Source organism: Delphinus delphis, chromosome 2 (genome assembly GCF_949987515.2).
Source record: "Delphinus delphis chromosome 2, mDelDel1.2, whole genome shotgun sequence".
Classification (NCBI taxonomy): Eukaryota; Metazoa; Chordata; class Mammalia; order Artiodactyla; family Delphinidae; genus Delphinus; species Delphinus delphis.
Genome location: NC_082684.1, coordinates 42992225 through 43008819, shown reverse-complemented (window position 1 = coordinate 43008819; position 16595 = coordinate 42992225). Strand labels below are relative to the sequence as shown.

Below are 16595 nucleotides of genomic sequence, written 5' to 3'. Positions count from 1 at the left end.
ATAGCTTAACCTATGTTCATAACACTTTACAGGAAGCAGCATAAAATTTCTATGCCGCCATATATTTCTCTTGGTGTCACAAAAATATATATTGTATAAATGAAATGTTTTTCTTTGGCAAAAAGCCCTGTACACCAAACTACAGTTAATGAATACAAGAATTAGAAAGCAAAACTTCGTTTAGTCTGAGGAAAAACAATTCTTTAAACTGTAACCACATGGCCCTTTCTTGTTTGCATCAACTCTGGGTGACTGTTATTGTCTTCTGTGAATTCTCTGGGGCAGGGGCCTGACTTTGTTGAATGAGCCAATTGTTTTCCTTTGTGTTGCCCATCTAGTAAGTTCCCATCTGGTTTGTATCAGACTGTTTTCACAGCCAACAACTGCTGCCTTCTCTATATCCTGACACTTCAGGGCCCCATGCTATCAAAGCATGCTGCGATGGCCTTGCTGGCAGGGCCCATACAGCTGTGCCTCACAGCTTGGAACTATTACCCAGAGTAATGGTAACATAGAACTTGGACTGGCCCTTATTCCCCTTGGTGTCGTGTGTACACTGAGCAGAAATTCCCCCTTGCCTGCCTGCCCCCTCACCGCGAAACTTACTAGTCAACAGAAAGTCTTTAAAGCTCTAATTTTAGGATATGGAATAGTGTTGTTCTTATTTTCTAGTGGCTTCCTGTATTTGAAAGCTCATTTTTCATTCTTTCATTCTTTTTCAAAAGTTACCAGGTCTGGCCTTGAGGGACGTGAACTGGTCACTATGTCACATTTAATTTTTGTTTCCAAATTTAGTTAGGAATGACTAGATACGGCAAAATCCACTGTAAAGACTACACAAATAATACACTGTATTTTTAGCTATAGTCACAGGCCAGAACTTGAGAGAGGTTTTCATATTAGAATTTCCATCTCGGAAAATGGATTTTCTGTGTGTAAATTATAGAAGCTCTTAGATTCAAACTGTTAAGTAACTATATTAGGGACCTACTTTGCCTTCAGCTTTGTTAGTTATCAAATATCATTTATAAGAATGTGATAATAGTGACGTTCTATAACAATCTGTGGCCTCACGTAATTAAAGTTATATGAATTACTATTGAGTAAGAGTTATAGTTGAGTTTAAATGTAGTTATGATATCATTGCTTTATAGACATAAACTGAAGCAACAAGGATTTTTTTTGTATCCAAAATAAGGAATTAAGTGGCTTTTACAGGATGTTTTAATATTTTTTTAAATATTTATTTATTTGGTTGCACCGGGTCTTAGTTGCGGCAGGCAGGCTCCTTAGTTGTGGCTTGCCAGCTTCTTAGTTGTGGCATGTGAACTCTTAGCTGCAGCATACATGTGGGATCTAGTTCCCTGACCAGGGATTGAACCTGGGCCCCCTGCATTGGGAGCGCAGAGTCTTATCCACTGCACCACCAGGGAAGTCCCAGAATGTATTAATATTTTAGAAATGCTTTTAGAAATGCCTTCAAGATTAGTTAAACTGAGATTGGTTTGTGCTTTCAAGTAAATTGAGTGGGTGATTGTTGTGAACATCAAGCATCCTAAGTAGTAAGTCAAACTAGACTTGTGAGAGTCAAACTAAAGCAACAGCGACAAAAGCAAAAACTCACCTTCTGCTTCTGAATAATTTCAGCTTACAGGTTTTTCAAGATTTTAAGAAAAGAAATAGGAAGGAATTTGTCTTTAGTCAGCAGTGTGGCCTGCTGCTGATGTTAACTTGATGTAAAAGCCTACCTAGTACTGTTAGTTATTTGGCATTTTCATTCATTGGAAAAGCAGTTTAAAACTATATGGGAATCATCTTTTTTGTGTGTGTGTGTGATACACGGGCCTCTCACTGTTGTGGCCTCTCCCACTGACGAGCACAGGCTCCGGACGCACAGGCTCAGCGGCCATGGCTCACGGGCCTAGCCGCTCCACAGCATGTGGGCACGAGCCCGTGTCCCCTGCATCGGCAGGCGGACTCCCAACCACTGCGCCACCAGGGAAGCCCCTAAGGGAATCATCTTTTAATTGATGAAACTAACCTATTGGGTTTTTTTTTCAACCTCAAGTTTTTCTGGAAGTATAATATACATACAGAAAAGTACACATAAGTGTACAGCTGAAAGAATTTTCAAAAACTGAGCACACTTGTAAAGCCCATATGTAGCTCAAGAAACAATATTGCCAGCACCTCCAAAGCCCCTCACTTTCCCTTTCAGACACAGCTTCCACCTCCGAAAGGATAACCACTATTCTCACTTCTAGCAGCATAGATTAGTTCTCTTGTTTTTGTACTTTAAATAAATGAAATCGTACAGAATGTATGGCTTCTTTCACAAGGCAAACCTATTGTAATTTTTAAGATTCTTTTAGTTTTCAAACCATTATGGCATGTTTTTATAAAGGATTATCTGAGGGGAATTTGTTTTAGTAGCTGTGTCATAGGCTGTTCAACCAACAGGAAGCACCCTGTAGATAAAGTTGTCTACTAAAACATCGTCTCTCCGTTCTCAACCACATTTTAATGCTGGAATGTCTCTCTAGACATTCCTGCCCCTGAAAGGCAGGAACTCTCTTTGTCATTACACTACACAGCAATACATTCAAGCACTTAAATGGTTTTTAATGAGCCTTAATAATTGAGTGTACATTATTCAAATAAATCATGTCTGCATTCAGGTTAGGTGGGTCATCTATTTTCTGAATTACTAATCAGTTTCCTGGCATTTGAATATAAGCTTTTATGCTGCCAAGATACTATTTCTGAAAATCCTATTATTGACAAGAGTTGTATACCTATTAGATATGCAGCCAATGAGTAACTTATTTGTTTCAAAAGTGTTAACTTCTTCTATATATATTTAACTACTTTAATAATATTCCCTTTTTTGTTCCTTCAGTGAACTCAAATTAGTATAAAAGCACCAGCTATTCTGAATGTTACTAATTTTAGATTTCTCCTTATTAGATTTGTTTCAAATTCTGGATGTCACTCATTTAAAAACTCTTGTTTTTGGGTTAAAAAAATTCATGTTTTGGAGGCCTTCATCTTTATATCCTTGTTTTGCAGTTAACAGTCCTGTAGTACTACATGGTTTTCTTAAATACATAAAGAATTTGTTTAAAACAATAATATAATGATTTACAGCTTTAAGTATTGCTATACTAGTGATTCTTACTAAAGATAGTATTACAGAGCAGAAGATAAATTTTCAACCAAAAATAAAAATTTTTTAAATACAAGAGTAGAACATAAAGCCCAGATTCCTATCCTTTTAAATACCACTTTTTGAAATACAACATGGTTACTTTCAAATTGGCACCATATAGCTACAAGATTTTGAATGACCATTTAAAATAAGTTAAAGTACTGAAATACGGTGAGTGTTTGGAAGAAGCATAGTGTACAAGTGGTACAATCCCGGTACCGTTGGTGTGCCCTCATTTAAAGCTTTTTCAGCAGTATCCCTGCTTTCCCAGCCTTGGATTCTATTTCCAAATCTAAGATCATTTGTTTTTATTTTGTGGTACTTTTAAACATTTAAATAAAGGTTAACACATTTGCCTTTTGTGATAAAGGTAAAAGGCTAAATTATATTCATAGGTAATTTATGACTCAATTTTTAGTCAATATTATCCACTCAGAATTTCCACAGAAATGTTAATAGAAATTTATAGATAAAATATTTAGAAATTTTCTCTTCTCATTCTTTCACTTAAATACCAGTGAGTATTATGTTTGCTCAATTTTGAACAGCGGGATGAGGAAGTGTAAGAACCAACAAACTTGATAAGCAGTTTTCAAAGCACATTGGCCATGGTGGAAGTTGTGTTTGCTACCTTAATCCTCACCTGCAGAGCACAGTATTCACACTTCCAGTAAACCCTATCACCAGCAAGTGACAGTTATGAGGCAGCTACAGGAAAAAATGAGAATAGTCAACTCTGATATTGACATGTTGGCCTTTTTTTTTTTTTTGACTATTAGGAGAAATCATTGTAGAGATAAAGATTCTCCCCCAGTTTTGGTACAGGAGAGTTTTGTTTATGGTTATAATAACAGCAATGACAATATGTAATAGCTGCTATTATGTTTACTTCCTTTATGTGATGCACTCTGCTAAGATCCTTAATCAGTCCAATTAGGTAGGTAATAGTCGTCTCATTTCATATTTGAGGAACCTGAGACTCAGAGAGGTTACATATTTTGCCCAAGGTTACACAGCTAATAAATGATAGAGCTAGGAATCAAACCAAGTCCAATTCTGAAATCAAAGGCTATGCTCTTCAACATACTATATATTTCCTTCCTTGACAATTTTTAAAAAGTAGAACAGATAATTTCTGATTATTCTTACAGGTCTCAATATCTGAAGATACATCTTGGTAGAAGAGTGTGAAAATGTTGGGTGGTGGGGAAAGAACTGTTTACTATGGGTTTTTAGTTCCTACTACTAATTTGTGACATTGATTTCTTTGTCAGTGAAACTTCCTGAATCACGATTTCCTTATTAGTAAGGATAAGATCATCTCTGAGATCCCTTATAGTTCTACTGCTGTAATATGTGATCTTAAACCAAAAGTCTCCCTGTCAAAATATATTTTGAAAAGATTGCCTTAATGAGATCAATTTTTTGTCAATTGGAAAAAGTTAGAAAATAATCATAGGTTAAATAATAATACAACTACCATTTATTGAGTGCCTCTGTAGGCACTGCTCTAAGTTATTTATATATATCATTCCGGTTAATGATCATAAGAAACCTATGAGCTAGAAGAGGAAATAGAAGCACAAAGTGGTGATACTTCACGGAGTGTGGTATTTCTCCCAGGTCTCACAGTGGTTGGCACTGTGATTTGCATTCAGGTAGCTTAGCTTCTAAGTCTGTGCTTTTAGCCTCGAGCTTACAGCTGTCTCTCTAATAAGAGTGTCTGGTTGTTATTTACTTGCCAAAAAATTTTTTTATCTTGCATACCACAGTATAGAATGAACAGAAAAAAAGCAATTTTTTCTAGAAAATGATCTATAAAAGATCATAGAGTATTATATCCATTCCATATAAAGTTTTCAGAAACATTGGTCAGCTGGATATTTCTTGAACAACTATATACAAAGAACTGAAGTAGGCATCTTAGGGAAAATGAAGAAAGATAATGGAGGGAACCATTTATTTTCTTGTCCTTTAAGGAAATCTGGCATTGCAGTAATTTTACTTCAGCCTATGAAGTGGCTTATTGGAGACATTCCTTTAAAAAAAATAACAGATTTTGTATGTTATTTTAATTTAGACAATTTTACTAATAATTTAGCTTTTTGTTGGCTGTAAAGAGATGACTAACATTTACTTGGTTTGGACTAATGAAATAGTTGTTATTTTTTTTAGTTAAAATTCATTTTTTAATAAAGCAAAAATAAGCTGCTTTTGAAAGTTTCAAGAAAATGTTTTTATTAAGCAAAGGACCTGAATATTAGAGAAAACATTCTCCATTTTTTATTGAAAAAAAAATGGAGTGTATAAAATTCCCATTTAGTTATTATGAATTTAGAAGAGTGTTCCATTGTAGCAGCAACTCCCTCTGGGGGATACATCCCCATTGGAGTGTGAGCCTGTCAGAATAGAAGGGAGCTCTTGTTGGTTTGAGAAAGCCCCAGAAGTGATTCAGACTTTCACTTCTCCTACCCCAACCCTCTGTTGAAAATCACTGGTTTGAAAAAGGTATCACAGCTCTTTTTTCCAAAGTATCTGGGTACACTATTTAGCACCTTCTTTATTAACTTTTTATTTATTTATTTATTTTTTGGCTGCGTTGGGTCTTCGTTGCCGCACGCACACTTTCTCTAGTTGTGGTGAGCGGGAGCTACTCTTTGTTGTGGTGTGCAGGCTTCTCATTGCAGTGGCTTCTCTTGTTGCAGAGCACAGGCTCTAGGTGCACGGGATTCAGTAGTTGCAGCACTCAGGCTCAGTAGTTGCGGCACACGGGCCCTAGAGCATGTGAACTTCAGTAGTTGCTGTGCATGGGCTTAGTAGTTGTGGCTTGCAGGCTCTAGAGCGCAGGCTCAGTAGTTGTGGTGCACGGGCTTAGTTGCTCCATGGCATGTGGGATCTTCCCGGACCCGGGATTGAACTCGTGTCCCCTGCATTGGCAGGTGGATTCTTAACCACTGTGCCACCAGGGAAGTCCTCCAGTTAAGGAGGATTGAGACAAAATGTCTTACTCTTTGTGGCCTTCACAGCACCTAGTATAATAAGGATGGACACATAAAAGTTATTTTAAAAAAATTTTTTAATTGAACCCTAGCTAGACCTAAGGTAGGTTTTCTTTTTCTTTTTCTTAGTTTCCACCCAGTTTTGTTTAGTCTGAAAGGGATGCTGTTGCTTATTTCTTACTATAATACAATAGATTAGTTTGAATTCTGGGCTTCCAGGCAACCACCTCAGAGAAGACTGCCATTTAATTTACTTGCTACAAACAAATGGTTCTTCAGTGGAGGGGGCCTCTGCGGTGGTACTGATACCTCTGCTTCCATGTTTGTACTGTAGGTGCTATATAGAATCTGAAAGGTGCCTAGCAGTGACTTCTCTCACTGCTAACGCTCAGAAACTTAAAGGCAGAGGGGGAAGTGAATGTAGATAGTGTCTAATAGTAACATCATAATAAGCACTTTTAATGCTTTTAAAGATTTAAAAAATGTATTTAAAGATTTTTTTTTAGAAACTATCAAAATCAGATGCTCAATTTGGGTCAATTTTCAGATTATCAGTGTATAAGTAATTTGTATTCGCCTACAAATTTACCCTTATAAAATTATATTTTCTTCTAAAACTATACTTTTTAAGCTTTAATTTTTCTTCATTGATCTGTATTGCCTTTAAGTTTTTTATTGAAGTATAGTTGACGTACAATATTATGTTACAGGTGTACAATATAGTGATTTACAATTTTTAAAGGTAATACTGTATTTATAGTTATAAAATATTGGCTATATTCCTTGTGTTGTAAAATATACCATTGTAGCTTATTTTATACATAATAGTTTGTACCTCAGCAGATGAATGGATAAAAAAGATGTGGTGTGTACACACACACACACACACACACACACACACACACACACACACAGAGTGGAATACTACTCAGCCATAAAAAAGAATGAAATTTTGCCATTTGCAACCACATGGACGGACTTGGAGGGCATTATGCTAAGTGAAATAGGTCAAACAGAGAAAGACAAATACTGTATGATATGACTTATATGTGGAGTCTAAAAAATACAACAAACTTGTGAATATAACAAAAAAGAAACAGACTCACAGATACAGAGAACAAACTGGTGGTTACCATTGGGGAGAGGGGAGGGGCAATATAGGTGTAAGGGATTAAGAGGTACAAACTGTTATGCATTTAATTTTTTAACATTTCAATATGTGTTTCCTACAGCGTAACTACAGTAGTTTAACATGAATGTTTGTCACCAGTGGGAATATATTGCTTGGCTTAGTGAACTATGTAATGCTTAAAATCACTTTCATTTAATTATCTTCTTTTAAATCCACCTGAAATTTTCGTGAAATAAAGGAAGTTTGAGAGATTACTGATTTTTATCTTAGAGAAAATCAGAAAATACTGATTATACCATACTGTAAATTTTTTCTGAATCATTCTGAATAACAGTGGTTATTAACAGTAACTGACTATATTTCAGAGCAGAGGTTAACAGCATGCCATCAACTGGGGCATATGCCTTAGGCACCCAGTGTATCTTTTTGGCCTGAGAACTATATGTACCACAGGTTTCTCTCTTCAGTTATTTAACTTTTCTCGGCTTTATAATTCTCTAGCTATAAAAAGAGTTTTTCCCCAGCCTATTTCATTTCAATATTAAAATTTGGCTTTGGTTTAACAGGGTAGTGTTCTTCTGTGCTCCCTGACAACTTTACTGGTTTTTTCACATGGATTGTGTTGGGCAATATGCCCCAGGCTGGCCTAGGGAGAAGGGAAATTCTAAACTTTTTTTTATAATGATTAAATCCTTAAGTAAGAGAATCTGTGAAAACTTTTAGCCTTGGAAGAAATGGCCCATGAGTTTCTCTTATTAAATACAAATAATTATGCAAATTCTTTCATGATCCTTAGTTTCCCCCTTTCCCTAATCTTCGATGCATAAAGATAATCATCTATTAGGTAAAGTATTATTCTATTGGCGGTCATTAAAATTCAGCTGTTTAACTTCCTTCTTTATATTAAGGCCACAAGGTCAGGCTTCTGTTTGCCTGGTTTTATGAAAGTAACTGTGGGAGTGCATTTGGTTTGTGGGTTTTGTTTTTTTTTTTAATAGCAGGAATGAATCATGATTATTTCTATGCTTAACTGATTTTCTTATGAAAAAAAATTTTTTAACTGTAGCTTCACCAGGTGATATGGATCGGACACAAATTGAGCCCAATCTGTACCTAGCATCCGTATTTACAGGTAAGATTTTTTACTTTAAAAGTTTCAGATTTTTTTCATTTCCTTCTTTCTTTCTCTCATAATAATCAACACAGTAGAGAAAATAATTCCAATTTTTTATTCTTTTAAAATATCTATAAACTTACCCCAGGTATAGAACTCCCTTCATGCACTAAACTCAACTCTCCAAAAGTTAGGAGACAGAAAAAAATCTATCATTTCCTTTTGGAAAGTTTATAAAATGTTGAATTAAAAGGCTGCAGGTGTGGTATTCCGAGCACTGAGGCTAGTACTCGAGATAATTCCATCTGGGGGAGGTTATTTGTTGGGACAGGACACTGTTTAAACTTTGAAGTCAGTTTTAAACAAAGTGAAGCAGCTGGAACCTGGCATAAGAAGAAACAAATCTTTCACGTTAACTATTGCTTTTTGGAGAAAAAAAGATTTGGACTTGTTTTTACAGGTGCCAATACATTTATTCTTCCTATAGGAACTGCTGTATTTTTATCTTAAATTATAAATTTTAAAATAAGCATTTGTCAACTCACTTAAAAAACAGAAGCAATAGTAAACTTAAAAAATGTAATAGGGTGTTTATTTCTAAAACACATTTTGGGATGAGATTATAGTAACATTTTAAATCACTCTTTTAAACATGAAAGTAAGGAAAGAAATGTCTAATACTAACTAATTCTGTAAAGCGGAGGCAAATCTCATTTTACATACTATATACTTAACATCAAATGACCAGGCATCTTCTTCATCAAGGCTTGTAGTATTTGTTCTCAAGCACTGAAGCTATGATGTTGCAAAATCTGTAGGGCTGGGTTAAGTATGTGAGGAGAATTGAATACAGCAGGAGAGTTTAGCAGCTGCTTAAACAAGGAATTTAAGCAAGAGTAGATGAACCCACGGTGGACAGGAAAAAATGCTTCAAGAACTCAGTAAAACACAGCTGAAATACTGTAACATTTTCATAGACATCTGGGAAGCAACTGTTTTGCTGGAACTCAGGGTTGATTTTAAAGACTGGATGAGTCTAAGCAAGCTGGTAGCCGTAAGGAACCACAGACTCTCTAGGTAGAAACAAATCAGTTTGGTTCAGCAATCATTTTAAGGCCCAGTGTGTACCTAGCATTATGCTACAACTTTGTAGAATGCAGACTTAAACAAGACAAAGTTGTTGTCCTCATGGGGCACATTTAACAGGAGCAACAGACCCACAAGCAAATAACAGTAATACAAGAGATAAGGTCACAGATACTTAGTGTGTACCTACTGTACTAGTCACTCGGAAGACAATGAGTGTAAGTTGCAGTCCATGCTCTTAAGGAATATATTGTCCAGTGGATGTGACAGACACATAAATAATTACAGTGCAGTCTCCTATGTGCTGCAGTAACATTGCCTTCAGAGAATAAGGCATCTGCAGTTAACAGGAGAGGAACCCCTGTATTTCACCACTACGGCTGGGAAAACAACTCAGAGTGTAATTCATCTGCACATGTTCTTGAGTATTTAGGGTCTGCAGACCCCTTAGAGACATTGATAGCTATGACTACCTGCCTCCTTTCCAAACTGTACTTATATGAAAATAATTTGCATATGGTTTCAGGGTATTCACAAATAGATCCTGGGTCACCCATCCATGGACTCTGGATTCAGATCCTTCGGGTACTTGATTAAAGATTATTACCTTTGTTTCCTTTTTAATTTTATTTTTAAATGTGCAGTGTATAAGAAACTCATCTTGATCTGCATGTAGAAATACCCAAATCCAGGCAATTTAAAGTCACTATACTATCTATTCGTCGACTCATAGAAGAATCCCATAAGTTTATGTGGCTTATGCCATGTGCAGTTACTGAATCTGAGTGAGGAGTGTGCAGTGCTGCATTCTTCTGTGAAGTTACTGAGGAATTTTTTACTTCTTTTCTCTGCTTGTCTCCTGTTGTTTTAGGAGAGAATACTTTGTTTGGATTCCTCTCAGTTTGCAAATAACAGAGACATAATAATGTGTTACCAACTGTTTGAAGATTAGAGTCAGAATCTAAAACCTGCTGATGAAATGGATTATCTAAACCTAAAAAGCTTTTAGAAAGTTTTGTATATGTATTTTTAAAAATACACATGTGATATACAGGCAAATTCTTAAATGGACATAAAAAATCTTGTATTATTATTTTATTACTTAGAATAAATTAGTTTTAGATTTTCTGTTCCTTAGTCTTACAATCAAAGAATAGAAAACAAAATTTCTTTATGAATTTTAAATATTTTTAAAGCAAAAAAATTGAATTTCAGATGCCTAAAGAGTTTTACAAATACGACTTAGGATGCTTCAAATACATGGTCTCGCTCAGTGACATCTCCTGCTTAAATGCATGCCAGGTTAAATGACGTACTGCCTACCCACAGAATCAAGGAATAATCTCCCTTTTTTAAAAACAAATCTGAAAACAGCTGTTGAAACAATTACATCATAGAGTAATGACATGACTGTGGAAAGTTAAAAAGTCAAACTTTGAAAGCATCAAGCTACATTTAATATAGGTAGAAAATTTATGTTTGCTTTAATGATGATTTATTAAGATATTATGTCTTTTCTTTAAAAACAAATTAAACTCTGTGAGGACCATAACTGCATATGAATGTGACTCTTTTTGCCTGTTAACAGTGATGCTTTTGAAAAACGTTTCCAGTCTAAAAAGTTCTCTTTTAAAGCTCTAAAACTGTGACTGTTTAGCTTGTGTAAATGAGCACTTCAAAAAAACCTTTCCAAAATGTACATTAACAAACACCTTTAGATAAGGTGATGTATTTTATTGATATAACTCATTGATTAAAACTCAGTTACTAGGGCTTCCCTGGTGGCGCAGTGGTTGAGAGTCCGCCTGCTGATGCAGGGGACACGGGTTCGTGCCCCGGTCCGGGAAGATCCCACATGCCGCAGAGCGGCTAGGCCCGTGAGCCATGGCCGCTGAGCCTGCACGTCCGGAGCCTGTGCTCCGCAACGGGAGAGGCCACAACAGTGAGGGGCCCATGTACTGCAAAAAAAAAACAACTAAAAAAAACTCAGTTACTAGAGTTAAAAGTAGCCTAATTATTTGGAGGCCTTCTAAAGCTGTGGGGTTTTTTTTCTTAGTGTATTTCAGTGACACATTCTTATCCCTCTCTCCTAAGTCGACTGCCTTTTGCAGCCCACTCTGAGGGTCATTGCCTCTTAGGATAATTTCTTTCCAGTTCCATAAAAGTAAGTGCTAATCTGTTTTAAGTGCTTTTGATTTGCCAGCACTATTCAAAACACTTTATATGCATTATCCCATTTAATCCGCATAAAACCCTCTGAGGTAGGTACTCTTACCTTTATTTTGTAGATGAGGAAATGAGGGTTTAGAGAAGTTATGTAACTTTCCAAAAGTCCCTTATCACTCATTCTCCCTCATACCCCTTACCTATTTTTCATTATAGCACTCATCACTGCCTGACATAATATATGTTTGTTTCCTTACTTGTTTGTCATTTGCCCTTCACATCCAGCTGGGATATGATGTCAGTGAGATTAGAGCCTTTGTTTTCTTCACTGCCGAAATCTCCAGAGTCTAGAACAGTGCCTGGCACATAGGTGCTCAGTTGATATTTATTGAGTTAACAAATGGATGAGCCTAGCCCTGCCCTATTATGGAATCCATGCTCTGTTCCTCCCCCTTCCTCTTTTACTCCTTCCCACATGAAAACCTCACACTGACAGTCTTGATGGGACCATTCCCAGGTGACTGAACAATAGATCTCATTTGGACCCCAGACTTGACTGATCATAAAGGGACTTGTGCTTGAAACTTCATCACTGCTCCTCTCCTTAGCTGCCCCTACCATTACATACCACTACTAAAATGGAATTTCCCTCAACAAGCTTTAAAAGTACTAATTTGTTATGTGGATAATTAAGGTATTTGGTATCAGGCAAAAAGCAATGAGTTGTAGTCTCAGCTCTACCAATTACGAATTAGGTGAATTATACTAGACTCTTTTGAAAACCTTGTGTGACTCTTACCTTGTGTGACTCTTCATTCTTGGGTCTCTTCCTACTTATCTAACACTTTCCTTTTGTGTTCCTCTATTTTCTCTTTATTCACCTTTCTTTGTCCTTCTCTTATTTCTGTCATCATTTATTTTGTTGTCCTCTTTTTCTTCATTGCCTTCCACATCTTTTAAGTCCTATCTCACCTGCTACTTCCACCTACTTTAAACCAAGTATTCCTCTACATGTTTATCTCCACTACTAGGTTTTAAGCTTCTTGAAGATGAGGACTATTTCTTTTTCACCTGTGTATCATCTTCTCTACACCATCTTAGCTCCACACATACAGTAGGCTTGTATAGATGTTTAGTTAGTGAGCATATGCTTTCGGAAAAGCCCACTCTGACATCTCTGTGCCTCAGTTACCTTTACCTTGTCTGCCTCCCAGAATTACTGTTAGGATGAGATAATATGATGGGCAAAAGATCTTTGCAAAATTTTAATTGCTGTAGAAATCTAAGGCAGTAACTATAAGAAATAGCATAACTTTACAATAATTGAATTTAATATGTTCCTTGAGACTTGGAAACTTCTTCAAGGTCCAAAATAAAAAATAGTTATAGCTCTTGTTACATCACTGAACAATTTAATCAGTAATTTAATGTGCAGAGTAGAAAATAAAGGCACATGTAAAGCAGTTTTGTGAAACTGGATAACAAAGAAAAGAAGAATATCTGGCATCAGTGTAGTTTTTGACAGATATGTAAGTAATGCAAGGAATGGAATTTTTCTTAATCAGGGGAAGATAACATTTAATTGTACAGGTTGAAAATTAATTTTGCTCTCAAGCCTTAGTTATAGCCTGTATTGGTTTTTACTTTATTGACGAGGTAAGCTCTGATCTTGGATACTTCTCTTGGTTATTTTGTATATTCTGCATCATGGCTTTGTAAAATGTCAGAATATTTAAACAATGCTTATGTCCTATGAAGGTTTTTTTTTTTTTTGCGGTACGCGGGCCTCTCACTGTTGTGGCCTCTCCCGTTGCGGAGCACAGGCTCTGGATGCGCAGGCTCAGCGGCCATGGCTCACGGGCCCAGCCCCTCCGTGGCACGTGGGATCTTCCCAGACCGGGGCACGAACCCGTGTCCGCTGCATCGGCAGGCAGACTCTCAACCACTGCGCCACCAGGGAAGCCCCTATGAAGATTTTTTAAAAGAAGTTCTTATTGTTTCTTTTTTTAAAATTTATTTCTTTTTTAAATTTATTTTTGTTTTTGGCTGCGTTGGGTCTTTGTTGCTGCGCTCAGACTTTGCAGCAAGCGGGGGCTACTCTTTGTTGTGGTGTGCTGGCTTCTCAGTGCGGTGGCTTCTCTTGTTGCAGAGCACGGGCTCTAGGTGTGCGGGCTTCAGCAGTTGTGGCTTGCGGGCTCTAGAGCACAGATTCAGTAGTTGTGGCGCATGGGCTTAGTTGCTCCACGACACGTGGGATCTTCCCGGACCAGGGCTCGAACCCATGTCCCCTGAATTGGCAGGCGGATTCTTAACCGCTGCCCCACCAGGGAAGTCCCTTGAATGTTTATTTAATATATATTTTTTCAGCATTTAAAATGTGTTTGGTATCATTCCAGACACAGAGACTACAAGTACTGAATAAACCATAAGTTTATAAACAATGTTTCTTAATTTTAGTTTTTATCATATCCTGACAGAGCTAAATTTCAACAAGTCTTTTCCTATTTAAAATATTTGTTCTATTTAAATTGATATAATAATTGCTTTCTTCTTAAAGGATTATGCTGTTGCATTACAGTTTGTAGTACTGCTATAATTATACGAAATCTTATTTCCCTTTCCTCTTTTATTAAAAATAAATTGATACAAGTAACAAAAAGGAACGGTATATTAAAATACTCTTTGTTAGACTTCCTAATATGAAAGGAATTTTTCTTTTACAAGTATTTTGATCATCTTGAACAGCTGTGATTGAGTCATCATTGAATCTCCAAAACTGACCACTTTTACTGTGGTCCCTATAAAAACTTGATGGAAAATTTCACTTTATTACTGTGGCAACTATTTTAAAAGTATAAAGGAGTTTTAGAAAAATTACTATGACTCTTGACTCGGAGATGTCTTTAAGATTATTTAGGATAACTTACTTTTAAGATGCTTATTATTATGTATATATGGTAAGTACATGAAATTTGAAATGAGGATTTTTGTGGTCTTAAATAGTACCAAGTTGGCATTCTTTATGCTCTTAGGCAATGTGCTTTTTAAACTTAGAGGAGTGAATTAGGGTATATGCAGATAGATATATATATGTAGTCAATTCTGGGTTTTTTTAAACATATTAATGAATTCTTCATTTCAAACTGCCTCCCTGACTTGGTCTTACCTAGCATTTATCATCTGTACCACAGCTTTGGGCACTTGTATACCATCTTAGTCTATTCAGGCTACTATAACAAAATGCTATAGACTGAGTGGCTTTTAAACAACAGAAATTTATTTCTCACAGTCTGGAGGCTGGGCATCCAGAATCAAGGTACCTCTTCCTGATTCCTGTGTCCTCACATGGTCGAAGGACTAGCGTGGTCGAAGGGGCTAGCAAACTCTCTGGGGCCTCTTTCATAAAGGCACTACTCTCATTCATGAGGGCTCCATCCTCACGACCTAAGCACCTCCCAAAGGCCACACTTCTTAATACCACCACACTAGGCATTAGGATTTCAACATATGAATTTTGGGGAGACATAAACATTCAGATCATAACATATACTTCTAAAATGTTGTTTCTTAATTGTTCAGGAGTGGAAGTGGAAAGGAGGTTGTATTTTACCTCTGTGACAAGTTCTGAGCACCTTGAGAAAAGAAATTATCGCAAATGCAATCCTTTTTTGATCCCCAGTATTATTTAGGAAAATGTAAGGCATGTAAATACTCAGGTACACTTGTTTAGCTGAAGGAGCTTCTCCTTTTTACAGGTGGTAAAGCAGTTCCACTCTTCACTTCGCAGACATCACCTGCCAAGATGTCCGTGACACCAGCCTCAGTGAACCTGGAGGACTGCTCTCAGTCTGTGAGCATCAGCACTGTCCAGGGGGACACAGAGTCCTCGGGAACAGATACCTTCTGAATGTAAAGTGAGAGCCAGTACGGTATTTGTGCTGCTGGTTTTGAGGTCATTTTTCTCTGGCATAAAACTATCTCTCAGACCCTTTTGGTCCTTCAACATATTCAGAGAAACAATTTTTAATTTTTTATTAAAATGAAAAGTGTAATTTGGGTATTTAGGTGACATTTTAAAATAAAATAATTTAAATGGATATCATCATGAGTCTGTGTTATTTCTTAGAATCCTGAGGCAGCATAGAATAGTGGAAAGGGCATAACTTTTGACATCTAAAAATTTATTCTACAGATATAATTATCTGTACTTAGTTATGAAATTAAGTTGCTCAAGGTTATTCTGTTTCTCTTTTATATATACATTCATTTGTATTATTTTTTAGATTACACATATAATTGGTGTCATACAGTATTTGTCTTGTCTCACTTATTTCATTAAGCATAATAATCTCTAGGTCTGTCCACGTTACTGCAAATGACAATGTTTCTTTTTTTTTATGGCGGAGTAATATTCCATTATATATATATATATATACCACATATCTGAGATATATTGTTAAAGTGAAAAAGGCCATGTGCAATATAGTGTATGAATTATGCTACCATCATTTAAAATGAGGTGGGAGGAATCCAAATATATGGCATGTATATACACATATGCTTACATACACATATTTGCTTATGTATCCATTAAATATCTTTGGAAGGATAGACAAAAAACAGCTAACTTGGTCTCCAAGGGGGGAGACTGAGTGGCTAGGTGATAGAGAGGTTGAGTGACAGGAGTTAGGTATGACTGTATTTACTGTGGATTTTTATATACCTTACATGTACACCTTATAAATCTTTATAGTGTATAAACCTCTGAAATGTGATTGGATTAACTTTAAAAGTGTAAATACATAAAATTAAAAGAAAATAAAACATGGCTTTGTAATCAGACACATGTATGTTCTAATTCCAGTTTCTTCACCTTGGTCTGTGATGGGG

General features: G+C 36.3%; 1 protein-coding gene across 6 annotated transcripts in view; it reads left to right on the top strand.

Annotated features, from left to right (window-relative positions):
- The window catches only part of KIAA0586 (KIAA0586 ortholog), a 100271-nt gene extending 84418 nt beyond the window's left edge, over positions 1-15853 (top strand). For 5 of the 6 annotated variants that reach the window (XM_060004478.1, XM_060004477.1, XM_060004480.1 and 2 more), the window contains 2 exons: positions 8406-8471; positions 15461-15853. In XM_060004478.1, the coding sequence (XP_059860461.1) occupies positions 8406-8471; positions 15461-15612 (218 nt within the window). In that variant the 3' untranslated portion in view covers positions 15613-15853. Of the gene's footprint in view, positions 1-8405; positions 8472-10065; positions 11275-15460 lie in introns of those variants that run through there. The other variant, XM_060004479.1, reaches the window with a different exon arrangement.
- Positions 15854-16595: the final 742 nt, after the last annotated feature.